This window comes from Salvelinus sp. IW2-2015, linkage group LG30, assembly GCF_002910315.2.
Source record: "Salvelinus sp. IW2-2015 linkage group LG30, ASM291031v2, whole genome shotgun sequence".
Lineage (NCBI taxonomy): Eukaryota > Metazoa > Chordata > Actinopteri > Salmoniformes > Salmonidae > Salvelinus > Salvelinus sp. IW2-2015.
Genome location: NC_036869.1, coordinates 12,959,816 through 12,987,327, shown reverse-complemented (window position 1 = coordinate 12,987,327; position 27,512 = coordinate 12,959,816). Strand labels below are relative to the sequence as shown.

Here is a 27,512-nt window from a genome sequence, read left to right as displayed (position 1 = left end):
TTAATCCGGACTCACTGCAATCATCCCTTATTCTCAGAATGTCAACTGTTCATCATGATAATGATGGAAGAAAATAAAAATACAAAAACACATATATAGGCCTATGTTCAATGTCTCAAAATAGGACAAGTACAATAGGATATACATAAATACACTAAGTGGTTGATGCCCCCTTTAAACGCGATTCTGTCTAGGACCATGCAGCCAAACTCAGATGTTGCCAAAGCAGGGAGCGACGATTTTGACGTAGAAGGAAGTGCTGCTCTAGCTTTCTGTTTGTGTGGCGGGGAGAGCAGTGGACGCAGGGGTTGTTGCACTTTCCGGTAAATTCACGCTCTTTCGATTTTTGCTGGAATTATATTTTCCAGACAAACGGGATTTGTTTTGTAAATGACAATCATGTGATGCACAGATTCATGCTGCTGTCCGGTTGTAACTACAAACCCATCCGGAAGACTGGGGATTTGAGTCGCTTCGATTAGACTGGGGACAACTGGAAAGCAAATGTCGAGGGTTGACTATTTTAGTTTTCTTTACAAATCGCGAAAAATCCAGGCAATTGAAACTGTTATTGAATAATATTGCATTCATTTGATTGGTCGACCGACAAGTTAGATTTCTCTGGCCGACTGTTGATGTTCTCAATTGTAGCCTAACATTCAACTTGTTACATTGTACATCTCATATAGTTACAGTAATATGAAACAGTAGCGCCGCAACTCGGGATTTCTGCTGAGGTAGAACCTCTGGAGTCTACTGTAAACTGTTCAATAGAACATCATTGATGGACATAGTTATTTCTGCTTTACATCCGGTTTGAAAGAAGGAACTTTTTTTTAATGGCAGGAACACATCATTTTGTCCCCTTCATTGGTTATTGATCCAATAGTTGACTGTCAATAAGCATACGAAGGCACTGGTCTATTCACATTCTCTGACTAGGCTACACCACATTATTGAAAGGCAAGTGCAGCTCACTAGAACTTCGCGCAGCCCCTTTGGGACTTCCCATGATTTGCTGTGCCCTGGTAGACTAGATAACAGAGAGAGAACATGGAAGATGAGATGTTTGAGCAGCTCATGTATGTCCTGAACCAACTGGTGACATGGATTGCTGCGGGGGCTATGGTGTTTGGTGGAGTGGTGCCTTACATCCCCCAGTACAGGGACATCAGACGGACACAGAACGCAGAGGGATTCTCCACCTATGTCTGCCTCGTCCTACTGGTGGCCAATATTCTGCGTATACTGTTCAGGTAAGTTTTGCCATAGGTGCAGTAAACTTGCAGTTTCATGTTATTCAAATGTGCATTGATGCATGTGAAGGCTGTAGCCTAAGTGCATTTGAAGAACAGACAGACTCCAACTATTTGGCCCTTCAGATTTTACAGTGTTTGAAAATGATACTGCCCCTCACGGGAATCCTTGTATTGGTTTGCATAGCACCCTTTTTGTTTGGTTCCAACAGAAGCCTATTGTCTCCATGCAGAATAGTATTGCCACCCTGGAGTCTGTGCCCTGACTACTCCCTGTCTCCTCTTTCCAGGTTTGGGCGCTACTTTGAGACGCCACTCCTGTGGCAGAGCATTGTCATGATAGCCACCATGTTGATCATGCTCAACCTGTGTACCAACGTCCGCGTAGCCACCGAACTCCAGACTAAGCGGCGTTCATTCACAGGTCGGTATCCTCCTCCCTGGCCTGTCCCTACTCTTTATAGCTTTATAATCAGTTTATAACCTCGTTCACATCATGGTGTGAACTACTGATAGTGCTTGGTTGTATCACCAACCTCTGGAGAGTGTGTGTGTGTGTTACACATTCCTTTGTTGCCCAATTGTCCTTCCTCTCAAAGGAACTCCTTCATGTTCGTAATATACTTTACAGCTTAAACACACAACTCAAATCTGACAATCTAAACCAACCCAGTGCTATGGGGTGCATTCAGCAGGGCATAATGTTGTGGAACGGTCAGATAGAAATGTGTTATGTAGATCAAACATGCCTCTCTGACATGTAGAATAATGAATCATGTTGGCTCTTCATGACATTTATGAGCTTCTGAGTGGCGCAGCGGTCTAAGGCACTGCCTCTCAGTGTTAGAGGCGTCACTACAGACCCTGGTTAGATTCCAGGCTGTATCACAACCTGCCGTGATTGGGTGACCCATAGGGCGGCGCTAAATTGTCCCAGCGTCGTTTGGGTTTGGCCGGGGTAGGCTGTCATTGTAAATAAGAATTTGTTATTAACTTACTTGCCTAGTTAAATAAAGGTTAAATAAGTAAAACATTTGTATCTGCAACATTTGACATTTGCCTACTGAATGTGGCCTTGTACTCTACAACTCTAGTTTGTCTTTGTAATTTCCATGTGAATAAAAGAGTTTGCAAAAAGGAGAACAATATCCCACACAGGAGCAGAGAGAATGGCAAACTGTCCTTTATTAATATACTAATCAGACAGCACTGACCACATGTTCTGTAAAAACCAGCCCGAGAGGCTTGTAGGAAAACATAAAGCCAGTGACTTTGTTAGCGCCTACATAATCACACAGTGTCACAGAATACAGTGATAATCAGTGTGTCCTCGGCCCTTTTGCACCTCCAGTCTGGCGTCAAACACTATCAACAGATACGAGAACAATCCATAACATTCACACTGATGGAAAATGTAAGTGTTTTGACCCCTAGTTGCACCACACTTTCCCCAAAAATCTTGCTGTTCAATGTGTAAATGTATCTATATAAACTGTAGTGCTTTGTGTTTTAAGTTGTCAATGTGTCTGAAACTTTGTGTGCTGCTATTTTGGCCAGGTCTCTCTTTTGAAAGAGATTATTCATCTCTAATTCAACCCACACCTTGCACAAACAGAACACTGGCAGAATCACATGTATTAAAGAAAGTGAAAAATGTAGCATGCTAAACATTAACTTTATTCATCCTAAATATTCCCATTGCAGTCATAACAGGATGTTCATAATCTGTTTACGGAACTAGAGTGGGCTGGCTGCTGAATCTGGTTCATAACTCCCTTCCTCAGCCTGTTGGTTGGTTGGTTGACTGACTGAGTGACTGACTGACTGACCTACACCAGTTTCCCTGCCAACGGAATACTAGAACATTGAATGCTCAGTGCTGCCATCATGTGGCCTCAATTCAGAGTTTGGTAGCCAATCAAGTTGACAGGATCAGGGTAGGCGGGTCAGATGATTTGAGAAAACAGGCTTTTTATGATTAGTCAAACGTTGAGATTTCAACTCTGTCTGATGTAAAACAAACGTTGAAGTTTCAACTCTGGCCAAACGTTGAGGTCCCTACTCTGGCCAACAGTTTAGGTTTCAACTCTGTCCGACCCAAACGTTGATGTTTCAACTCTAACTTAAAACAAACGTTGAGGTTTCAACTCAGTCAGATCCAAATGTTGAGGTTTCAACTATGTTAATTCCCACAGGGTAGTTATTGGGTTGTCCATTTGAAATCACGAACCTTATGTCAAAAATAAACTTCTCTTGACTTCAAACTGTGGGTCAGTTCTGGTCTGTAGCACAAGAGAAACCAAGCTCTCTTTCTCTGTTCCCTCTTCTGATTTTGTGTCTGTAGCAACAGACAGTAAGGACGAGGAGATCAAAGTCCCTAAGAAGTTCTTTCTGGGTAGGTACTGTCTCTCTCTCTGCCTTCCTCCCTTCATCTCTCTCTCTTTCCTTACCGCATGGTCTTGTGTGGCTCTCCTTCTCGCATTGCTCCATTCACAGTATTAACTGCCACTAACTCATCATCATGCCTTAACCTGGCAAGGATCCTCCTGCACCGCATGTGATCCACCCTCGTTATATCTCCATTTGTGATTCCTAAAGAACCAATATAGTTGTTATAGTGTTCGCATGGAAGTTCACAATGCGTGTTAGCTATAGTCAATAGCTTGAATTGTTTCCGTTTGTAAAAGGCTTTTTATGCTACTGATATTAGTTTACTATAGCATGCATCTACTGTATTGCAGTGATTGTGCATGGACATTTCATTTTGCTTCAGTTCTTTGAGTTGTCTGATTGTGACGACTATCAGATTCTTACTCAGAAAATGAAAATGAAAATGCATGCGTTCTAGACTCATATATTGATTAAGCATATGTATTAAGACTTTTGATTGTTGCTATTTACTTGCTATGTTATTGACCTTGATAGACTAATTGCTCGGCTATGTTTCTTGGTTTGAAATGAACTATGCTCAGTATTATTTTGTTAGCGCTACAGCAACAATTCTATTAAATGCTGCATGTGAAAGCTAATGTGCACCGCCCTCTGCTCTGTGGTCCTGTCTGGTAAAACAATGATGATGACTTGGATTCACACCAGCTTGCTAAAGATGCACAGACAGCTCACAGATGTGACAGTTTGTAAGACTGTAGACTTCCTAACTCTGTCCTGGTTATTCAACCTCTATCTTTGCCCTTTTGTTTCAACTCCCTCTTCTTGTTACTGTACGGAGCCCCTCACCCAGCCAGTTGAGAGAGGCTGATGACCAGCAATCAATTGTACCTGTTTCATTGTGCTGAGAACTTTGTTTTTGTGATTAGTGTGTGAGCATCATTAGTATGCGTTTACTAACAATGGATCTCAATGTTGTGGTTAGTTCTGGTTAGCACTGCTGCTTTGTAGTTGGGAAGGAGTTGCTATCCTCCATGTGGACAGTAGGTGGTGCTGGGAAATAACAAAGGCCTACAGTACCTGTGAAGACAGAATAATTTACATTTACATTTAACATTTACATTTAAGTCATTTAGCAGACGCTCTTATCCAGAGCGACTTACACATTGGAAAGTTCATACATATTCATCCTGGTCCCCCCGTGGGAATTGAACCCACAACCCTGGCGTTGCAAGCGCCATGCTCTACCAACTGAGCCACATGGGACCACGGGCTCTGTGTTGTATATTGTCCAGAGTCCTCACTGACGGTGATGAAGTTTACCTTCTCAGAACTGCTATCCATCCCACACTTTATTGGGTTCAATCGTCTTCTCTCTTAAAACCCATGCTTCATTCTGAGTAACATAATTCAAAAATCCCCATCAAAATCTGTTTGTTTAATTTGATCGTGCATTGTAGAATACAATTATAGTTGTAGAGAAAGGCACAGACTGTTGAAGATATTCATTTCAGCAATCAAAATGATTTTTGCCACCCTTTTATTCAGCCTCTGTGTTTGGAATTGAGTGTTGTGTTTTTGTGTCATTGGGAACTGGGAGTTGACTGGCAGAGTTGCTGCCAACTTCTTACAACTTGTCAAATTGTTTCCACCCAGCATGATGTTCTACAGCACAACTCCAGTGGTATGGTAAGCTGGCTTTCTTCTCATCACAGTAGAAAAAGCTTAATTCTGGCTTCAACTTACCTCATCAAAAGCTGGCATTTTGTGTCCCACGTGTATGTTCACTGTTTTGGTCTGTACATGAAACAGTTGGTACTTGGCAGCGGAACCAGAGTTCAGTTGTCATGTTTCTTGGCATTCGAGCTGGAACCAGAGCCAGGGTGTGTTCTCCCTAGCCTTTTCCTGGCTTTGGGCTGCACAGGTCTGAATCTGGAGCTCTGCCTCCCTGGCTCTCTGGTTCTTTGTCTCCCAGACCCTATTCCTCTCCTCCCTGGCTCCGTCTCCCTCAGCCTCACTATTTGCCCCTGCCTGTTCCATAGCCATACTTTTGTATATATAGTGTATGTGGACACCCCTTCAAATGAGTGGATTTGGCTATTTCAGCCACACCCGTTGCTGACAGGTGTATAAAATCAAGCACACAGCCATGCAATCCACATAGACAAACATTGGCGGTAGAATGGCCTTACTGAAGAGCTCAGTAACTTTTTCAACGTGGCACCGTCATAGGATGCCATCTTTCCAACAAGTCAGTCAAAAGTCTGCCCTACTAGAGCTTCCCTGGTCATCTGTAAATGCTGTTATTGTGAAGTGGAAACATCTAGGAGCAACAATGACTCAGCAGAGAAGTGGTAGGCCACACAAGCTCACAGAACAGGAACCTCATATGCAACAGTTTGGGGAAGGCCCTTCCCTGTTTCAGCATGACAATATGCCCCTGTGCGCAAAGCGAGGTCCATACAGAAATTGTTTGTTGAGATCGGTGTGAAAGAACTTGACTGGCCTGCACAGAGCCCTGACCTCAACCCCGTTGAACACCTTTGGGATGAATTGGAACGACGACTGCGAGCCAGGCCTAATCACCCAACATCAGTACCCGACCTCACTAATGCTCTTGTGGCTCAATGGAAGCAAGTCCCCGCGGCAATGTTCCAACATCTAGTGGGAAGCCTTCCCAAAAGAGTGGAGGCTGTTATAGCAGCAAAGGGGGGACCAACTCCATATTAATGCCCATGATTTTGGAATGAGATGTTCGACGAGCACTTTTGGCCATGTAGTGTATGTGTCTGTTGCTCGTCTGTCTGTTGCATAGACACGGGTCTGTTCCTCTATTGATTAGTCCAGGAGGAGATAAGAAGGAGAGGCATGTTGTAATCCACTATTGTTGGAAGGATGAAAGGGTACAGGTGGAGGTAATGTAATAAAACAGGGAAGGAAAGTGCTATGTATGTATGGGATGTAAAAGAAGGAATTCATCAACAAACTACTCTTTGGCGAACTCTCTAAAGGGCGGTTTGTCTAAATGTAGTTTGGGAGTAACAAATAGTTCTGACGTCTCCTTATCTTTGTTGGGGTTTCAGGCTTTGATGAGGTTGGTTACAATTGAATATTTAAATATAATTTCACCTGCTTTCACTGAAGTTGTAAACATGAGTGTCAAACTGAGACAGAAGAAACAACAGTATTCTGACACGTTATCATCGGACTGTCACACGGACCTGTTGAACCAGTAGATTTCAGTATATTCCTGAGACTGTTGTGTGTGTGTTCTGTGCTTGTACCGAACTGTTTAATGTTCTGTGATGTTCAGAGCTGGCTTCCCTCCCTGGCTTCCCTCTCTCTATGGCACCTCATCCTAGATCCATTATGACAGCAGGTTCCCAATCACTCTGGAGAAATAACCACGGAGGGCAGGTGCGTTAAGCTCCCTCCCTGTGAGTTCAAACAAAGAACGTTGAGCAGTATTTAGCAGTACCAGATATGTGAGGGGGGGGTTGGTTGTTTGGCCTGTGTACTGTTAAAGGGACAATCAGGGAGGACAGGGGAACTGGGCATTGGGAATAGTCTATATTCTTCTTTCGATGCTTATTAGTCATCACAGTCTCTCCTGTATGGCGTGAATCTGACCGGTTCCAATGAATCACCTCCTACTCTCCTCATACTTCTAGCTTTGATTTTAGCCCCAAAAAGCAGGTTATTTTTTCTGGACCATTTTTATTTTACGTGGCTTTTGTTTTCCCTGCATGATTATGGACTATGAATGACAACATGTAACTGTGGGAAGTGTAGACCTGACAGGCTAAATGACAGCTTCTAAACTAATGTTCTGAGGAGACCAACACATGCAAAGCAATATGACATGATTCCAGCTCTCTCTCCCACACATGCACACAGTGGCTCCATGTCAGATTTAACAGAGGGAGGAACTAGGAGAGGGGATGAGGGAAGCGATGGAACGAGAGCGCCCCAGAGTAGATGAATGGCACAGAGGTGGAGGGGCACAGTGTGGTGTAGCATGCAAAGGTGCTGCTGTAAACACCCTGTAACAACACTCTTCTACCATTACAATAAGCCGTGTGTGTCTCTTTGAGATATCCTCACCCCCCTCAAGGCATTGCTGTTATCAGTGAGGGCAAGACGGACTCACCCCACTCCATGATTAGGCGATTTAGTTGCAAACCGTAGACATGATAATCCATCATGCACACCCTGACTTCCTCACATACACACATACACCTGTCTGCCATGCGTATTAGAAATGCCATCTAAATCTCAGGTCCGGTGAACATCAATATTTCAGTAAAATACGTTCCGTTGTAATTTAGAATGCACTTCAGAATTCAATCTCAGTAAGTCAGCAGGACACGTAATGTGTCATCCCTCTTCTTGTGGTTTGTCAAAAGGGAATGTGATTATGGAGAATGGTAGGAAACCAACCATGTTATTCTAGATGAGATGTATGAGTTTGCGCCCTCTTTTTATTTGATTCCGTTTAAGTGTGTTTGAGTCGCGAGGTTCACCAGTAGCTCCTGAAACAGTTTTTCTCCATAATCCTTCTGAAGCTCTCGTCTCATACTCTGTTCCACAGGCCTCCTCAGAGGAGCTTGATGTTCCGATGTGTCTTTTTAGATGAGTAGAATCTATTTTCAGCATGACCCCTGTACAACGTAGAGGTTTGTGTAAAATCCTATTGAAGATGCTGCACAGCGTGTTTCCCCTCCACCTCTTCTCCCCCTCCTTTCCGTGGTGATTTAATTTCCTCCATTTATTCTTCTCTCCCCTAACGTCATTTAGAGCGCGGTCAGGCTCCGTGTGTTGTTGTCTCAGTGAAGTTTTAAAACGCATTACGTGCAGCTCAGTGGTGACTTCGTTGATTTACCGCAGGGAAAGGGAATGAATCGATTAAGACTAACATTTGACAGTTTAACGTAACATAATCGTCAACATGCCAAAGAAGGAGGCATCCTCATCACTAACCTTATTCATACGCTGATCGCGTTACGGTTGTCTTAGCTACTCCTATAGGTTGGAGATGACAGGTAGTAGCAGCACAATGTATTGGATGGAGGTGCCAGTCTCCTAGCTGAGATGTTGTCGGATCACTAGAGATTGTATTGCAGGCCTGCAGTTGTACGACGATTTTCTTCTTGAAGTCATGACTTCATATGGCTCCTTCTTCAGTGAACTTGAACGGCACTTGTTTTTGTTTATTTCCCTGATGAAAAAAACATTCAACCTTTTAGGGAACATTTGGGAAGTCAGTGAGGCAGGAACATTAGAGTAAATCATTCTGCATTTTCCAAATTCGTTCCAAATTAATTTTCCATGCAGCTATGCCTCCTTGTTTCACGTCACATGCAATGCTTTTTATTACAGTCTTCTCGAGCCAGCGTATCATGATGGAGAAAGATCGACCTCAAAAAAGGTAAGAACCGTCAGTTTATTGGTGTTAGTATTGTGTCTTACTTTCTCTCCGCATGTCTGTCTGCCTCAGACTTTGACTGGAGCCACTTCTGGTCGTGGAGTCGTTTCGTGGACTACCTGCAGTGTGTGTTGGCGTTCACCCTGCTGGCGGCCTACGTCACCTACCTGCTGCTGGACTCGTCTGTGTTCGTAGAGAGCCTGGGCTTCCTGGCTGTCTTCACTGAGGCCATGCTGGGGACGCCACAGCTCTACTGCAACTACCAGAACAAGAGTACTGAGGGGATGAGGTGAGGACGTCACACATACACACTGAAGACACCACAGTTGCCATTCAATTGTCTCCCCTTTACCTCAGTTGACATTCGCTGTCGTTCATCCCATCTCTTGCTTCCATACTACTGATAGCCCAGCTGCTGACCTTCGGTGGTTTATTATGACACCTATGGCCTCAAACTGGTCTTTTCATTTGCACACCTGTGTATAAATTCAGTCTAATTTATGGAACACTTAAATACTTGGATATGTAATTCAGACGCCTAACTGGTACTGACTTTAGTTTATTCAGTGAAAGGATTTTCTACTAGAAGTGAACATGTTCTTTGGTTTATACACTACATTACCAAAAGTATGTGGACACATGTTCGTCGATCATCTCATTCCAAAATCATGGGCATTAATATGGAGTTGGTCCCCCCTTTTGCTGCTATAACAGCCTCCACTCTTCTGGGAAGGCTTTCCACTAGCTGTTGGAACATTGCTGCGGGGACTTGCTTCCATTCATCCACGAACATTAGTGAGGTCCGGCACTGGTGTTGGGCGATTAGGCCTGGCTCGCAGTCGGTGTTCCCTTTTCATCCCAAAGGCGTTCAGTGGGGTTGAGATCAGGGCTCTGTGCAGGCCAGTCAAGTTCTTCCACAAAGATCTCAACAAACCATTTCTGTATGGACCTCGCTTTGTGCACAGGGGCATATTGTCATGCTGAAACAGGAAAGGGCCTTCCCCAAACTGTTGCCACAAAGTTGGAAGCACAGAATCGTCTAGGAAGTCATTGTATGCTGTAGCGTTACAATTTCCCTTCACTGGAACTAAGGGGCCTAGCCCAGACCATGAAAAACATCCCCAGACCATTATTCCTCCTATACCAAACTTTACAGTTGGCACTATGCATTCTGTCAGGTAGCGTTCTCCTGGCATCCACCAAACCCAGATTCGTCCGTCGGACTACCAGATGGTGAAGTGTGATTCATCACTCCGGAGAACCCGTTTCCACTGCTCCAGAGTCCAATGGCAGCGAGCTTTATACCACTTCAGTCAACGCTTGGCATTGCGCATTGTGATCTTAGGCTTGTGTGTGGCTGCTCGGCCATGGAAAACCATTTCATAAAGCTCCCGACGAACAGTTGTTGTGCTGACATTGCTTCCAGAGGCAGTTTGGAGCTCGGTAGTGAGTGTTGCAACCAAGGACAGAAGATTTTTACATGCTTCAGCACTCGGCAGTCCCATTCTGTGAGCTTGTGTGGCCTACCACTTCGCGGCTGAGCCGTTGTTGCTCCTAGGCATTTCCAGTTCGCGATAACAGCACTTACAGTTGACCAGGGCAGCTCTAGCAGGGCAGAAATTTGACTAACTGACTTGTTGGAAAGATGGCATCCTATGACGGTGCCACGTTGAAAGTCACTGAGCTCTTCGGTAAGGCCATTCTACTGCCAATGTTTGTCTATAGAGACAGCATGGCTGTGTGCTCGATTTTGTACACCTATCAGCAACGGGTGTGGCTGAAATGGACGAGTCCACTAATTTGAAGGGGTGCCCACATACTTTTGTGAATATATAGTGTATTATTTAAACTGAGACCTGATTTAGAACAGGATGCCTCCTTAGATTGTCTTTTAATTGAACTTATTGGCTTTTTACTGCCTTCATTCTCCCTAGCGAATTAATCCTTAGGCAGGATTCGCACAGACAATTAAATATATATAAAACATGACGCTTCATTGTTAACGCTCCATTCTAATGCTGTTATTATGATGATGATTATATTATACCCATTTAGTGCCGTTGCTGTCATCATCATGGAGTTTTAATTGAGGATCTTCAGTAGTGTTCCGAGTTCCTATTATTAGTCACACAGTTGTGACTGAGTCATGACCGACGCACACACGTGTGTACACACACATACAGTGCCTTCAGAAACTGTTCACGTCCCTTTACTTATTCCACATTTTGTGTTACAGGCTGAATTGAAAATGTGTTACATAGATTTTCTTTCTCACCCTTCTACACACAACCCCCATAATGACAAAGTGAAAACATGTGTTTTGACATTTTTCCAAATGTATTGAAAATTAAATACAGAAATATCGCATTTGCATTAGTGCTCACGCCCCTGAGTCAATACATGTTAGAATCACCTTTGGCAGGGATTACAGCTGTGTCTTTTTGGTTAAGTCTCTAAGAGCTTTTCACACCTGGATTTAACAATATTTACACTTTGTTTATTTTTTAATTCTTCAACTTCTGTGAAGTTGGTTCTTTATTATTACTTGACTGCTATTTTCAAGTCTTGCCATAGATTTTCAAGCCAAAACTGGAACTAGGCCACTCAGGAACATTCAGTGTCGTCTGGGTAAGCAACTGACTACACCAGGTTTTCCTCTAGGATTTTGCCTGTGCTTAGCTCGATTTTGTTTATTTTTATCCCAAACAACTCCCTAGTCCTTGCCGATGACAAGCATACCTATAACATGATGCAGCCATCACCCTGCTTGAAAATATGAAGAGCGGTACTCGGTGATCTCTTGGATTTCCCCCAAACATAACGCTTTTTATTCAGGACATAAAGTACATTTCTTTGCCATATTTTTAGCAGTTTTACTTTAGTGCCTAATTGCAAACTGGATACATGTTTTGGAATATTTTTATTCTGTACAGGCTCCCTACTTTTCACCAGTGGTGGAAAAAGTACCCAATTGTCTTTCTTGAGTAAAAGTCTCTAAAATGTTTTGGTTTTAAATATACTTAAGTATCAAAAGTAAAACTATAAATCATTTAAAATTCCTTATATTAATCAAATCAAAATTGATTTTTCACATGCACCAAATAAAACAGGTACAGACCTTACCATGAAATGCTGACTTTCAAACCCTTAACCAACAATGCAGTTTAAAGAAAAATATTTACTAAATTATCTAAAGTAACACAATAAAATAATAATAACGAGGCTACAGTATATACAGGGGGTACAGGTACCAAGTCAATGTGCTGGGGAACAGGTTAGTCGAGGTAATTGAGGTAATATGTACATATAGGTAGGGGTAAAAGGACAAAGCAGACGGCACCATTTTCTTGTTTTTAAAATGTATGGATAGCCAGGGGCACACTCCAACACTGACATTATTTACACAATATGCATTTGTGTTTAGTGAGTCTGCCAGAGGCAGTAGGAATGACCACGTGTTCTCTTGATAAGTGCATGATTTTGACCATTTCTGTCCTGCAAAGCATTCCAAATGTAACCAGAACTTTTGGTTGTCAGGGAAAATGTAAAAAGTACAATATTTTAGGCCTCCCGGGTGGCGCAGTGGTCTAGAGCACTGCGCCACCAGAGTCTCTGGGTTCGCGCCCAGGCTCTGTCGCAGCCGGCCGCGACCGGGAGGTCCGTGGGGCGACGCACAATTGGCCTAGCGTCGTCCGGGTTAGGGAGGGTTTGGCCGGTAGGGATATCCTTGTCTCATCGCGCTCCAGCGGCTCCTGTGGCGAGCCGGGCGCAGTGCGCGCTAACCAAGGGGGCCAGGTGCACGGTGTTTCCTCCAACACATTGGTGCGGCTGGCTTCCGGGTTGGAGGCGAGCTGTGTTAAGAAGCAGTGCGGCTTGGTTGGGTTGTGCTTCGGAGGACGCATGGCTTTCGACCTTCGTCTCTCCCGAGCCCGTACGGGAGTTGTAGCGATGAGACAAGATAGTAATTACTAGCGATTGGATACCACGAAAAAAAAATTTGGGGAGAAAAGGGGAGAAAATAAAAAAATAAAAAAGTACAATATTTTCTTTAGGAATGTAGTGGAGTAAAACTAAGTTGTCAAAAATATAAATAGTCAAGTACAGATACCCCCAAAAAACGACTTAAGTAGTACTCTAAAGTATTTTTCTTAACTACTTTGCACCACTGCTTTCCACTCGTGTCATTTAGGTTAATATTGTGGAGGAACTGCAATGTTTTAAAGTCACCGTTGGCCTCATGGTGAAATCCCTGAGCGGTTTCCTTCCTCTCTGGCAATTGAGTTAGGAGGGACGCCTGCGTCTTTGTGGTGACTGGGTTTATTAATACACCATCCAAAGTGTAATTAGTAACTTCACCATGCTCAAAGGGATATTTTTTAACCAGCCCTTCTTTGCGAGACATTGGAAAACCTCACTGGTCTTTGGTTGAGTCTGTTTTGAAATTCACTTTGACTGAGGGACCTTACAGATTATTGTATGTGTGGGGTACAGAGATGAAGTAGTCATTCAAAAATTATGTTAAACACTTATTGCGCACAGTCCATGCAACTTATTATGTAACTTGTTAAGGACATTTTTACTCCTGAACTTATTTAGGCTTGCATAACAAAGGGGTTAAATACTTATTTACTTAAGACTTTTCATCTTTTCATTTTTAATTAATTAGTTAAAGTTTCCAAAAACATAATGCCACTTATTTGACATTATGGGGTATTGTGTGTAGGCCAGTAACACAACATATCAATTTAATTAATTTTAAATTCAGGCTGTAATAAAACTAAATATGGAAAATGTCAAGGGGTGTGAATACTTTCTGAAAGCACTGTACGCACACACGACACAATGTTGTAGCGGTATTAATTCGAGAAAGGTAAAGAAGATTTTGTTCGGGCGCCAGGCAGGTATTAACCCTGCCGAAAGAAAAGAATAGTAGAACAGCGAGTACCACTACCAGACCCACACATATCAACAGAAGAGACTGCCTAGAGTGTAGCCTGTTGACCAGATAGCCAGCGGAGAGAAAAAGAATACACACCCTATAGATCACACATCACATCACAGTCCTTCCACAATTCTTGGTAACCCCACCAAACATACCTCATATAACAATAATGGCAGAGCAAATAAACAGCAACTTCATACAATAACAAATGAACCCAGTCATCACACAGAGGATTTGCAATAGTTTGTATTTTCTTCCTGGGAAGGAGTGCAGAGGGTATGAATGTGTGGTGTTCATATACACACTAGTCCAGCTCCAATGAAACTTCAATGTACTTAGGAAATAGAGTCGGTTGCAGTGTAAAGCACTGGAACATAGCGTGAAGAGAAAGAGAGAAAGGGAACAAGAGAGGGCTTAGCTGCGGTCTTGAGGTTGCAGGTATCCGGTCTGACTGTCCGATGGTATGTTGGGTTGTAGTTGAACGCTTCGCAACAAATGTTGCTACTAATCCATTTGATCCATAACCATCGTGGTCCCAAATGAGAACAACCACGTCGTCGAGCGATCACACCGAGGATTGATCCAAACACTGTACAACCACATACGCTGAAGACAAACAAACAAACTCTGCAGCATAGCACACAACAAAAACTGTCGCGCCAATCAATAGCTCCTCTCCAATAGAGCTTAACGAGCTCTTTTATCTCCTCCTTCCTACTGCTCATGCGCTCTTAAAGTGGCAGCGCACTTAAGTGCAGGATTTCGCCACAATGTAAATAGTCTCTGAATGATCATGCAACAGACTAAAAATATAACATCACTAAAAATAGAAAGATTGAGTAGCTCATTATCATATTGATTATCAAAGACTCATAATAAAAAATATGCCTTCATAATATAATGAATGTGTTAAGCCAAACCCCAGAACATGCCATGCCAGTCAGGTCCAGAGATGGTTAATGACAACAGATCTGCATCCCAATTTGCACCCTATTCTATGTATTCAGACCCTTTTGACTTTTTCCACATTTTGTTACGTTACAGCCTTATTCTAAAATGGATTAAATAAAATATAAAATCCTCATCAATCTACGCATACTACCCCATGATGACAAAGCGAAAACAGGTTTTTAGAAAAACAGAAATACCTTATTTACATAAGTATTCAGACCCTTTGCTATGAGACTTGAATTTGAGCTCAGGTGCATCCTGTTTCCGTTGATCATTCTTGAGATGTTTCTACAACTTGATTGGAGTCCACCTGTGACAGGATTGTGTCGAGGCACAAGATCTAGGGAAGGGTACCAAAAAATGTCTAGCATTGAAGGTCCCCAAGAACACAGTAGCATCCATTCTTAAATGGAAGAAGTTTGAAACCACCAAGACTCTTCCTAGAGCTGGCTACCTAGCCAAACTGAGCAATAGGGGGAGAAGGGCCTTGGCCAGGGAGGTGACCAAGAACCCGATGGTCGCTCTGACAGAGCTCCAGAGTTCCTCTGTGGAGATGGGAGAACCTTCCAGAAGGACAACCATCTCTGCAGCACTCCACCAATCAGGTCTTTATGGTAGAGTGGCTAGACTGAAGCCATTCCTCAGTAAAATGCACATGACAGCCCACTTGGAATTTGCCAAAAGGCACCTAAAGGACTCTTAGACCATGAGAAACAAGATTATCTGGTCTGATGAAACCAAGATTGAACACTTTGGCATGAATGCCAAGCGTCACATCTGGAGGAAACCTGGCACCATCCCTACGGTGAAGCATGGTGGTGGCAGCATCATGCTGTGGGGATGTTTTTCAGCAGCAGGGACTGGGACACTAGTCAGGATCGAGGGAAATATGAATGGAGGAAAGTACAGAGAGATCCTTGATGAAAACCTGCTCCAGAGTGTTCAGGATCTGAAGGTTCACCTTCCAACAGGACAACGACCTTAAGCACACACCCAAGACAACTTAGGAGTGGCTTCGGGAGAGGTCTCTGAATGCCCTTGAGTGGCCCAGCCAGAGCCCAGACTTGAACCCCATCTTACATCTCTGGAGAGAACTGAAAATAGCTTTGCAACAACGCTTCCCATCCAACATGACAGAGCTTGAGAGGATCTGCAGAGAAAAATGGGAGAAACTCCCCAAATACAGGTGTGCCAAGCTTGTAGCGTCATACCCAAGAAGACTCAAGGCTGTAATCACTGCCAAATGTGCTTCAACAAAGTACTGAGTAAAGGGTCTGAATACTTATGTAAATGTAATATTTCCTTTTTTTATTTTTAATACATTTGCTAAAATTCCTAAAAACCTGTTTTTGCTTTGTGTGTGTGTGTAAATCATTTTATTTTTTGAAGTTTTTGAATAAGGCTGTAATGTAACAAAATGTGGAACAAGTCGAGGGGTCTGAATACTTTCCGAATGCACTATAGTGCACTACTTTTGATCAGGGCCTATTAGGGAAAAGGGTGCCATTTGGGACACTTGATGCTAATTTTTGATTTGATTTATTTCGCCTTTATTTCACCAGGTAGGCCAGTTGAGAACAAGTTCTCATTCACCTTTGTTTAACCAGGTAGGCCAGTTGAGAACAAGTTCTCATTTACAACTGCGACCTGGCCAAGACAAAGCAAAGCAGTGCGACCAAAAACAACAACACAGAGTTACACATGGGATAAACAAAAGTACAGTCAATAACACAACAGAAAATCTATATACAGTGTGTGCAAATGGAGTAAGGAGGTAAGGCAATAAATAGGCCATAGTAGCGAAGTAATTACAATTTAGAGTGATAGATGTGCAGATGATGATGTGCAAGTAGACATACTGGTGTGCAAAAAAGTAAATCAAAACAATATGGGGATGAGGTAGGTAGTTGGATGGGCTATTTACAGATGGGCTGTGTACAACTGCAGTGATCGGTAAGCTGTTCAGATAGGTGATGCTTAAAGTTAGTGAGGGCGATATAAGTCTCCAACTTCAGCGATTTTTGCAATTCGTTCCAGTCATTTGCAGCAGAGAACTGGAAGGAAAGGCGGCCAAATGAGGTGTTGGCTTTGGGAATGACCGGTGAGAGATACCTGCTGGAGCGTGTGCTACGGGTGGGTGTTATGGTGACCAGTGAGCTGAGATAAGTAAGAGCTTTACCTAGCAAAGACTTATAGATGACCTGGAGCCAGTGGGTCTGGCGACGAATATGTTGCGAGGGCCAGCTGACTTGAGCATACAGGTCACAGTGGTGGCTGAAGGCATGCGTTTGCTTTTCCATCACTTCCTGTTTATATTGACCTGTCAGAGCCAGGCGCAAGACCCCTCTAGCAGACAGTTACCAAACAGAACATTACTACAACACAAAGAGGAGGGCGACTGGGGGCTGTGGGTGACACAACATGGTTGCTCTAATGGTGGATGTTGGGTGGGGAGGAGATGATGGGGGAAGCTTGTATACAGGAAGTGTATTCTGATCTGTCTTGTCATGGTTTGATGGGAAATGAAGTTCAAATTGGATGTAAATGTAGTCCTCCTGTTCTATAGTTACAGTACAGCTCCATATCACATATTTACTTCAAGGATGTCAAGTCAACCTCAGTAAAGAAAATAACTCTCTCTCTCTCTCTGRCTCTCTGTCTCTCTCTGTCTCTCTGCCTCTCTCTCTCTCTCTCTCTCTCTCTGCCTCTCTCTCTCTCTGCCTCTCTCTCTCTCTCAAACGTAGCTCCATGGTCAAAGACAATTCATTCGAATTTGAGGCTTAATTATAGGGCTGTGTGAACTGTTTGAAGTTGAGAACTTACGAAACACACATTATGTAATCCTGCTGAATTTATCCCCTGTGGTCACCTTGGATGAGATGTATTATATTGTGAATATTTCCTGGTGTGGTGATTTAGCGTGGGGTTGGTTTGCCCAGTGATTTTGGAGATAGATGTACTTAGTTATTGTGGTCTTCCCTCCTATCCTTTCTGTGTGTGGCTTCCCCCCCGTATTAGCCTCTGTGTGCCGAATTAATGGCACTTTGGTCTAGGTGTGCTGGCATGATGTCAGGTCTCCAGCGGTGTGTGGGTGTGCGTCTGTGTGTGTAGCAGGGCAGCAATGAACATAAACCGACATGAGCAGTCAAACTAATGACTGGGGTGGGAGGCGGGGGATGGTAGCTAGGCGGGGGATACCTGGCGTTGATGTCTGGGCCCCTGGCCTGAGATAAAGGTAATGGAACATGGAGAGACAGGCTCTGCAGACCGCCTACTGACTGACTGTCCTTATAAGTCCTCTCTGTGTGAGCTGTTTCCCATGGACAGATAACACGCTCAGAGGGAGTGCCTTATTTAGCCTGCCATCTAGCTGTTGTTTGACCATTTAAATTCAGTCAGTATACAAGTCTGTCTCTGCATTCATAACACTGCATCACTACCTTGTCAGACAAGTCTATGACAACTTGCCCACCCACCTGGGCTGTGGAGCTGCTGATTACCTGATGAAATGCAGAGGGTCTTCCATCCTCCTCCACCTCCGATGCATACAGGCTTTTTTACCTCCCAGTTAGTCTTCTGTAAGTGGCTGGGGACTTTTAGAATCATTTCCCAGGCATGTTCTGACCCCATCCCTGACCTCCCAGCATTCTCTCTGAGGCTACGTCCCAAATGGCACCCTATTCCCTATAGAGATGGGCCTTGGTCAAAAGTAGTGCAGTACATAGGGTGCCATTGGAGACGCAGACCGAGTTCTCAGGAGGGCTGATCAAATCCTCAATCCTGCTCTCACATCATTACACACAAAGCTGGCCCAAACTCTACGTCAGCACTCGGAGAGAAATAAATAAATGTTTCTCCTCTTCCCCAGAACTAACAAGCTTCCTACCTTGGATGGATTTGGAGGGAGAGAGAGAGGATGGAGGGAGAGAGAGAAAGATGCAAGGAGGGAGGTAGTATGAGTAGATGCATGGGAAGGTTATTTAAAAGGGTGTTACAAATGAAATGAGTAAAGGGGCGTGAGGTGAAGGTGGAGACATGAATAATATAGAAGATTTGACAGGTCTCACCCCTTCCTCTTTCCTCCCCTCATCTTGTGGGTGCTGCAGTTGAAGTCGGAAGTTTACATACACTTAAAACTTCACTAGGGTAGGGGGCAGCATTTGGTGAAAAAAAATTCTCCGTTTAATTCTACCCAAATTAAACGGCCTACTACTCAGGCCCAGAAGCTAGGATATGCATATAATTAGTAGATTTGGATAGAAAACACTCTGAAGTTTCCAAAACTCTTAAAATAATGTCTGTGAGTATAACAGAACTAATATGGCAGGCGAAAACCTGAGGAAAATCCAACCAGGAAGTACTATTATTTTGAAAGGCTGTTTTTCCATTGAAAGCCTATCCACCATACAAAGACTTAGGACCCAGTTCACGATATATATGGCTTCCTCTACATGTGGCCAGTCTTTAGGCATTGTTTCAGGCTTTTACTCTAAAAATTAGGGAGATACAGCACTTTCAATGAGACGCCATGAGTCCTGCGCGTGATCGGGAACGCGCCTTTCTTGTTTCTCCTTTTCTATTGAGGAAGCTTTTGTCCGGTTTAAATGTTATTGATTTATTTATGACAAAAACAACCTGAGGATTGATTTTAAACATCGTTTGACATGTTTCTACTAACTTTTATTGTACTTTTTTGACTTTTCGTCTTGATGTTGAGAGCGCACATTGTGCCTTTGAATTTCTGAACGCACCAACAAAACAGAGGTATTTGGACATAAAGATGAACTTTATCGAACAAAACAAACATTTGTTGTCGAACATGGAGACCTGGGAGTGCCATCAGATGAAGATCATCAAAGGTAAGTGATTCATTTTAATGTTATTTCTGACTTTTGTGACACCTCCTTGGTTGGAAAATGGCTGTATGGTTTTCTGTGGCTAGGCGCTGACCTAACATAATCGCATGGTGTGCTTTTGCCGTAAAGCCTTTTTGAAATCTGACACAGCGGTTGCATTAAGGAGAAGTTTATCTTTAATCGTATGTTAAACACTTGTATCTTAGATCAATGTTTATGATGAGTATTTCTGTAATTTGATGTGGCTCTCTGCACTTTCACCGAATGTTTGTTTGAGACAATGCATTTCTGAACATAACGCGCCAATTTCAAATGAGTTTTTTGGACATAAAGATGAACTTTATCGAACAAAACACACATTTATTGTCTAACATGGAGTCCTGGGAGTGCCATCTGATGAAGATCATCAAAGGTAAGTGATTCATTTTAATGCTATTTCTGACTTTTGTGACACCTCCTTGGTTGGAAAATGGCTGTATGGTTTTCTGTGGCTAGGCGCTGACCTAACATAATCGCATGGTGTGCTTTCGCAGTAAAGCCTTTTTGAAATCGGACACTGTGGTTGGATTTACAAGAAGTTTATCTTTTAAAATGGTGTATAATACTTGTATTTTGAGGAATTGTAATTATGGGATTTCTGTTTTGAATTTGGCGCCCTGCAATTTCACTGGCTGTTGTCGAGGTGGGACGCTAGCGTGCCACTGATACCAGAGAGGTTTTAAGTCGTAGTCATTCAAATTCGTTTTTCAACCACTCCACACATTTCTTGTTAACAAACTATAGTTTTGGCAAGTCGGTTAGGACATCTACTTTGTGCATGACACAAGTAATTTTTCCAACAATTGTTTACAGACAGATTAGTTCACTCATAATTCACTATCACAATTCCAGTGGGTCAGAAGTTTACATACACTAAATTCACTGTGCCTTTAAACAGCTTGGAAAATTACAGAAAATTATGTTATGGCTTTAGAAGCTTCTGATATCATTTCAGTCAATTGGAGGTGTACCTATGGATCTATTTCAAGGCCTACCTTCAAACTCAGGGCCTCTTTGTTTGACATCATGGTAAACTCAAAAACAATCAGCCAAGACCACAGACAAAAAATGTAGACCTCCACAAGTCTGGTTCATCCTTGGGAGCAATTTCCAAACACCTGAAGGTACCACGTTCATCTGTACAAACAGTAGTGCGCAAGTATAAACATCATGGGACCACGCAGCCATCATACCGCTCAGGAAGGTGTTCTGTCTCCTAGAAATTAACGTACTTTGGTGCGAAAAGTGCAAATCAATCCCAGAACAACAGCAAAGGTCCTTGTGAAGATGCTGGAGGAAACAGGTACAAAAGTATCTATATCCACAGTAAAACAAGTCCTATATCAACATAACCTGAAAGGCCGCTCAGCAAGGAAGAAGCCACTGCTCCAAAACCGCCATAAAAAAGCCAAACTACAGTTTGCAACTGCACATGGGGACAAAGATCGTACTTTTTGGAGAAATGCCCTCTGGTCTGATGAAACAAAAGTATAACTGTTTGGCCTTAATGACCATCGTTATGTTTGGAGGAAAAATGGAGAGGCTTGCAAGCCGAAGAACACCATCCCAAAGGACAACAAAGTCAAGGTATTGGAGTGGCCATCACAAAGCCCTGACCTCCATCCCATAGAAAATTTGTGGGCAGAACTGAAAAAGCGTGTGCGAGCCAGGAAGCTTGTGGGAAGCTTGTGGAAGGCTACCCGAAACGTTTGACCCAAGTTAAACAATTTAAAGACAATGCTACCAAATACTAATTGAGTGTATGTAAACTTCTGACCCACTGGGAATGTGATGAAAGAAATAAAAGCTGAAATAAATCATTCTCTCTACTATTATTCTGACATTTCACATTCTTAAAATAAAGTGGTGATCCTAACTGACCTAAAATAGGAAATTTTTACGAGGATTAAATGTCAGGAATTGTGAAAAACTGAGTTTAAATGTATTTGGCTAAGGTGTATGTAAACTTCCAACTTCAACTAGCAGACAGCCTGAGACGGGGTGAACCTGTACCCTGTAATCAGCCTGAAGACAATTACCTCTGCTAAGTGGCTCCTGCTAGACGATAGTCTTCGTACTTTGAAGCCACCATTTGTACCCTCAATGCAGCAAATCTTCATCAGCTCACTTGTATGGATCATTGAACATGTTGCCTTGCCAATAACAATGATACAGGGTCAGACAAATGACATAGGGAGACTGGTACCATATTAGAGGTATTGGCAGTGTAGTCAATACTTGACAGTACTGTATGGTTATGACCCAGTCGTAACGTCACAGATGCAGTATAATATTCATAGGATATGTGTTGTGTTTATTATGGATTTGTCTATTGTGCCTACTACTGCATACCATGATGGAATGTGCCATCAGTGTATTTGCTTAGTGCAAAAACCCTTTCCCTGAAACACCTAGAAAATGTTCTCTGAATAATTATTTGGAATTTTCAACGTACACAGCAACCATACAAAACCCTATACAGGGACTACAAAGGGAAACTCAGCCACGAGCTGCCCAGTGACGTGAGCCTAGCAGGCGAGTTATATGCCTTTTTATGCTTGCTTCGAGGCAAGCAACATTGAAGCATGCGTGAGAGCACCAGCTGTTCCGGACGACTGTGTGATCACGCTCTCCGTAGCCGATGTGAGCAAGACCTTTTAAACAGGTCAACATTAACAAAGATTACCAGGATGTGAACTCAGAGCATGCGTGGAACAACTGGTGTCTTCACTGACATTTTCAACCTCTCCCTGACCGAGTCTGTAATACATGTACAAATTACCTCGACTAACCTGTACCCCCGCACATTGACTCGGTACTGGTACCCCCTGTATATAGCCTCGTTATTGTTATTTTATAGTGTTACTTTTTATTTTATTTTTAACTTTATTTTATTTAGTAAATATTTTCTTTACTTTATTTCTTGAACCACATTGTTGGTTAAGGGCTTGTAAGTAAGCATTTCACAGTAAGGTCTGCATCTGTTGTATTTGGCGCATGTGACAAATAAAATGTGATTTGATTTGACAGGTCTTCCCTTGACACCAATTAGATTAGGCATCTCCCCCTGCCCCCAACTTCACCCTTTAAATGTGTTTATATTCAGATTAGCATTCTGTCCTTTGACTAACCTGTGTTATTTACACATGAATGGAAAGCGCTGACATGTCAGGATTGGCTCTGCCACTCCGAGCAGGGGTCCCTACTCCAAAATGTCACGACACGAGGCAGGTAGTATTAAGAACAGCAGATAGAGGATGCCTCTTCGTTCAGAAGGGAGTGTTTTGGGAATGTTGTTGTGGTAGGCGGTTTATTGTAAACACTTCTGAATGCTGTTAGCTAACTGTGTTTGTGCCTCAGTCCTTCCTTTGTCAGCGTTTACCTTCCGTCCTTGGCTTCAGTACAAAGCCCGGGGAGAAAAACAAAGAGTCCCAAAGACGAGAGGGAGGTTGGAGGAGAGGGATAGCAGTAGCTGGGGAGACTGTTTGTCTGTTGTGATTTATCCATAATCACCAACACTGTCAAGACTTTTCTCATTATAAAAAGTAACTTGGGTGTTTTAGAAACATGGAGTGGAGATCCTGGGAGCCCAGCATGCCAAGAAACCTTGCATATACCCTTTTATAATAAGCAATGCTGTTTTCTCCATCTAAAAAGTAGAGGGCTTTCAAAGCTTGGTCTTTGTACAGTAGACAACATACCTAGAGACCTCCTGCTGTACTTCCCTTCTACGGTTACTGTTAGTGTGTTACTTCCCTATTGGCTCATTATAGTTCATAATGCTGCAGAGTAACACAGAGAGGAGGGGCCACAGCCTAAAGTAGGGCTCTCCAACGCTGTTCCTGGAGCGCTACTGTCCTGTAGGTTTTCACTCCACCCCTAATCTAGCACACCTGATTCTAACCACAGAGTTGTTCTAAAAGCTACAGCTGAACAACAGAACTATAGTTGTTTATTTACTCTGACTTCCTGAGAAGTCAGCCTAAGCAGCTCCCTGAGAGAGGAGGGAGAAGAGCTGCTGCAGAGAGCAGACGGGTGAACTCACCGCACAACGAGTCTGAATTTATAAACCTCCCTGAGAGAAGAGCTGCTGCAGAGAGCAGACGGGTGAACTCACCGCACAACGAGTCTGAATTTATAAACCTCCCTGAGAGAGGAGGGAGAAGAGCTGCTGCAGAGAGCAGACGGGTGAACTCACCGCACAACGAGTCTGAATTTATAAACCTCCCTGAGAGGATTCTCAACTCCAGAAGAGTTGTGGCAAATGAACTTGAATGAATTCCATTTCTTTCCTTTTAATAGTTTGTTCTGGAAATAGTGGGTCAGTATCCCCACCACTAACGATGTATTTGGTCTGTTATTGTGTTACATGATTTCCTGTCTCTTTTCTGTCATGATTCAAGGTAGTGTTCAGGTGTGTCACCGGCCGTGTCCGAATACCTGTACTTACGTTCTAAATAGTAGGCTTTTTGGCAATGCAAAAATATAACTTGTTATAGTGTGAAATTTGTTGTATCCTTTAAATGCCAGAATGTCACACTCGTTTAGACTTCATCTAGTATTTACTGCACTCTATGGAGGAAGAGAAACATATTTTCCGACCCACGTGTGTTTTGACAACAGCTGATAATCGGCTGATAAGAGAACAGGCTGTAACAAAAGGAACGGATGGCGGGAAACGGCGCAATTGTGCATCAGGTGACGCATTCTTAGTATGGGTGAGCCTAGTATGTTGATTTGTTGCTTACTGCATGCATTTATACTAAACAGTACATAATACATAGTACGTAGTATGATTTAGTACACAGTATGTCATTTTAGTAAGTAGTAGGCAAGACAGATTTTGGACAACCACTGTCTCTAGCTCTGCTAATATTGAAATGTTTATCTTCCCCCATCTCTTCTTTCTCCTCCCTTTCTCCCTGCAGTATAAAAATGGTGATGATGTGGACGAGTGGGGACACCTTTAAGACGGGTTACTTCCTGCTGACCGAGGCTCCTGTCCAGTTCTGGACCTGTGGTCTGCTGCAGGTGGGAGTGGACATTGCCATTCTATTCCAGGTCTACTACTACAGCCGCTACCCGCAGAAACCCGTCTCGCACACCGTGTCACACACAACCAGCACCAAGGCACTCTGAGACCCCCTAACACACACACACACACATCGTTACCAATCGGTCATGAGCACACAAACTAGTTAGAGTTACTTTGCCTGAAGAATTTTGCTGAATGACACTTGTTACATTTCATTTCAAAACGGAGAGGACCTCCAGTTATATGTATGTATTTGTATGTTGTGCAGATGGTTATACAAGTATATCCCTAAGAATATATCCCTGTATATGAATATACCTGAGCATACACACAGAATCTTATGCACATGCATCAATCTACATTGCAGTCATATGCACTGTGTATGGATGGACACTCAAGGAAGTGTGGACCAGCTTTCCTGTCCATAGATCTGATGATTGTTGCATGGAAAAACCTTAAGACTTTCACAAAGGGCTGTTTACTCAGCCAGTGATCACAATGTACAACCGATCATCAAAGTAACTAACAGAAACCTTACTGAATGTACAATGGAATTATTATTTGGGGGGAAATTAGATTCTACATTTAATTTAGATAGCTCTTTGTTCTAAGTTCTCCACGGGTCGGGTCTGTCTGATCACTTAGGCCTCTTCTGGTCTGGTTGGAAGACCTCCGACTGCTGCTGCTGCTTGTTGGAAAATTCACCAGATTAATTCAACTGGAAGCAACAGCAGTTTTACCAAAAATGAAAAAGGCTGTCTGGGCCAGAGGCCTGGTTCCTGGGAGCTCCAACACGTTTCCTTCAGATGACTCTGAGGTAAAGCTTAAGGACTCAGTGGTTCAGTGGACCACTGTGTTGCTGGTATTACGGACAGTAAGGGAGTCAGTGGAGCGAGGGAGGTAGGACATTTTGTGAAACAAATATTATGTTTATGTTACTGTTTTCATTTAAAGGAGTAGCAGCCATGTTCGTAGGCCAGGGAACTGGAAGGACTTTCTATGTTCTGTGTTTTTTATGGTAAATGAAAACAACAACAATGCATCGGGAAGGACATTAAGTACAAAGCTCCTGTCTTTAACACTGTTTATACATGGTTCTAACATGCATCCTTTCTCCTGTCCACATTCTGATCGTGCCCGCATTTTCAGACAGGTGTAGACGATTTAAAGACATGTACGTACCATGTGTAGACATATTTCTGGAAATATGGGCACAATCCGAATGTGGACAAGATCAGGACAAAGGTCGCATGTTAGCGCCAGGTATAAACAAGGCTTCTGAGGACCTAGTGACAGTCTGTTTGCTGGTCTATGGACAACTCAACTCATCTCCCTGCTCCTCTCAGCCTCAAGCACCCCGAGAAACCTTTTATTTGTTTAAATAGGACCTTTAGAATTTTTTAGGAATATTTCTTTCTTCAGCTTTCTTCAAATGTTTTAGATGTGTGCTTTTGGTGGAGACGTCTTATTCTGCTGAGGGCTGGTGTGGGTGCAGGGTTTTGTTCTAGCCAAGTAGTAGGCATGTCCAGACTCAACCTCTTGGAGTGTTTGACCACATGGTAAGTTGAATCTCTCTGGGTGTAACCAAGACGATACCAGCACTACAGCTGTTATATTCACTTCTGAACTGCTGGCTAAAATGTAGTTGGTGGTTGCGTCCAAGATGGCGTCCTATTCCCTGTTTATTACAATACTTTTGACCAAGTAGTGCACTCTATAGGGAATAGGGTGCCATTTCAGACGCACATATATTTTTTTTACGCTGGATACTCTGGGAAACGTTATTTTAATCACTGGCGATGCAGAATATTTGTTTTGTTATGCTATCCATATTTTTCTAATCCTGAAACGCTTGTATAATCACAAACCTTGTACACTTGCCCTTTATCAAGCTCTTTTTTACAATGATGAGGAGGACGGTGACTCATGTCAAATGGTGACCGTTATTGTCATTGTATGAAGAAGTTGTGCACCTAGTAAACTGGTTGTGTAGCATCAACCGGGCCAAAATGACTCACTGTTTCTGATGTAGTTGTATTATTTTGGTGGTGGTTCAGTTTTAGTTGTTCATGGGTAAAACTGCAGAACTATTCCTCTGTTCATGGAGATGCTGATCAAACAATGCCAATCCTTGTGATTTTTGAATATTTTTTGACATAGTTTTAGGTCAGGATTCAATCTAAGTTGCGTTATAGAACACTGCACTGGACTGCCGACAATGCCCCTTTTTAAAGGCAGTTTACACCAAAACCGTCTTTCGCAGTGTCCATACCAGGAATTCTATCTCTGCGAACTCGGGGGAAATTGCCTTTAAAAAGCGTATTGTCGGCTGTCCAGTGCACTGCTCTGTAAGGCGCCTTGGACAGAACCACAGCCTCAGTTTATGTACCCCCAATTTCTTTTTATGTTTATCATTACCTTTTATTACCACGTTGTGTCTTGTTGTTTTTCTACACAGTACATTACCACATTTCTTTCCATGGAATGGCCGGTTCTTTCTATAGAATTGCCAGTTCATCGTCAATAGACAATTTAAATCAACCTCTGTCTGATATGCTCTTACTTGTTGCCAGTATTCATGAAAGCTCTGTGGCGCTGTCATTAAAGGCCAAAATGAGAA

At 42.9% G+C, this 27,512-nt stretch overlaps 1 protein-coding gene across 3 annotated transcripts; it reads left to right on the top strand.

Moving 5' to 3' along the window:
- The first annotated feature begins 161 nt into the window (after window positions 1-161).
- On the top strand, window positions 162-27,512 carry slc66a2 (solute carrier family 66 member 2). 3 transcript variants are annotated; one of them, XM_023975010.2, is made up of 6 exons: window positions 162-1,256; window positions 1,547-1,680; window positions 3,601-3,651; window positions 9,142-9,358; window positions 18,831-18,912; window positions 24,786-24,925. In XM_023975010.2, the coding sequence occupies exons 1-6, from the start codon at window positions 1,054-1,056 to the stop codon at window positions 24,825-24,827; spliced, it is 729 nt and encodes a 242-aa protein (XP_023830778.1). In that variant the 5' UTR covers window positions 162-1,053; the 3' UTR covers window positions 24,828-24,925. The 3 variants fall into 3 exon arrangements, with proteins under 3 accessions (XP_023830778.1, XP_023830776.1, XP_023830777.1); XM_023975008.2 differs by lacking the exon at window positions 18,831-18,912 and having other exon boundaries at window positions 217-1,256; window positions 24,786-27,512; XM_023975009.2 differs by lacking the exons at window positions 3,601-3,651; window positions 18,831-18,912 and having other exon boundaries at window positions 222-1,256; window positions 24,786-27,512.

Coding starts and splice junctions, on each gene's coding strand:
- slc66a2 (XM_023975008.2), top strand. CDS start 1,054: ATGGAAGATGAGATGTTTGAGCAGCTCATGTATGTCCTGAACCAACTG. Junction 1,681..3,600: donor TAAGCGGCGTTCATTCACAG/GTCGGTATCCTC, acceptor TTGTGTCTGTAG/CAACAGACAGTAAGGACGAG. Junction 3,652..9,141: donor CCCTAAGAAGTTCTTTCTGG/GTAGGTACTGTC, acceptor TGTCTGCCTCAG/ACTTTGACTGGAGCCACTTC.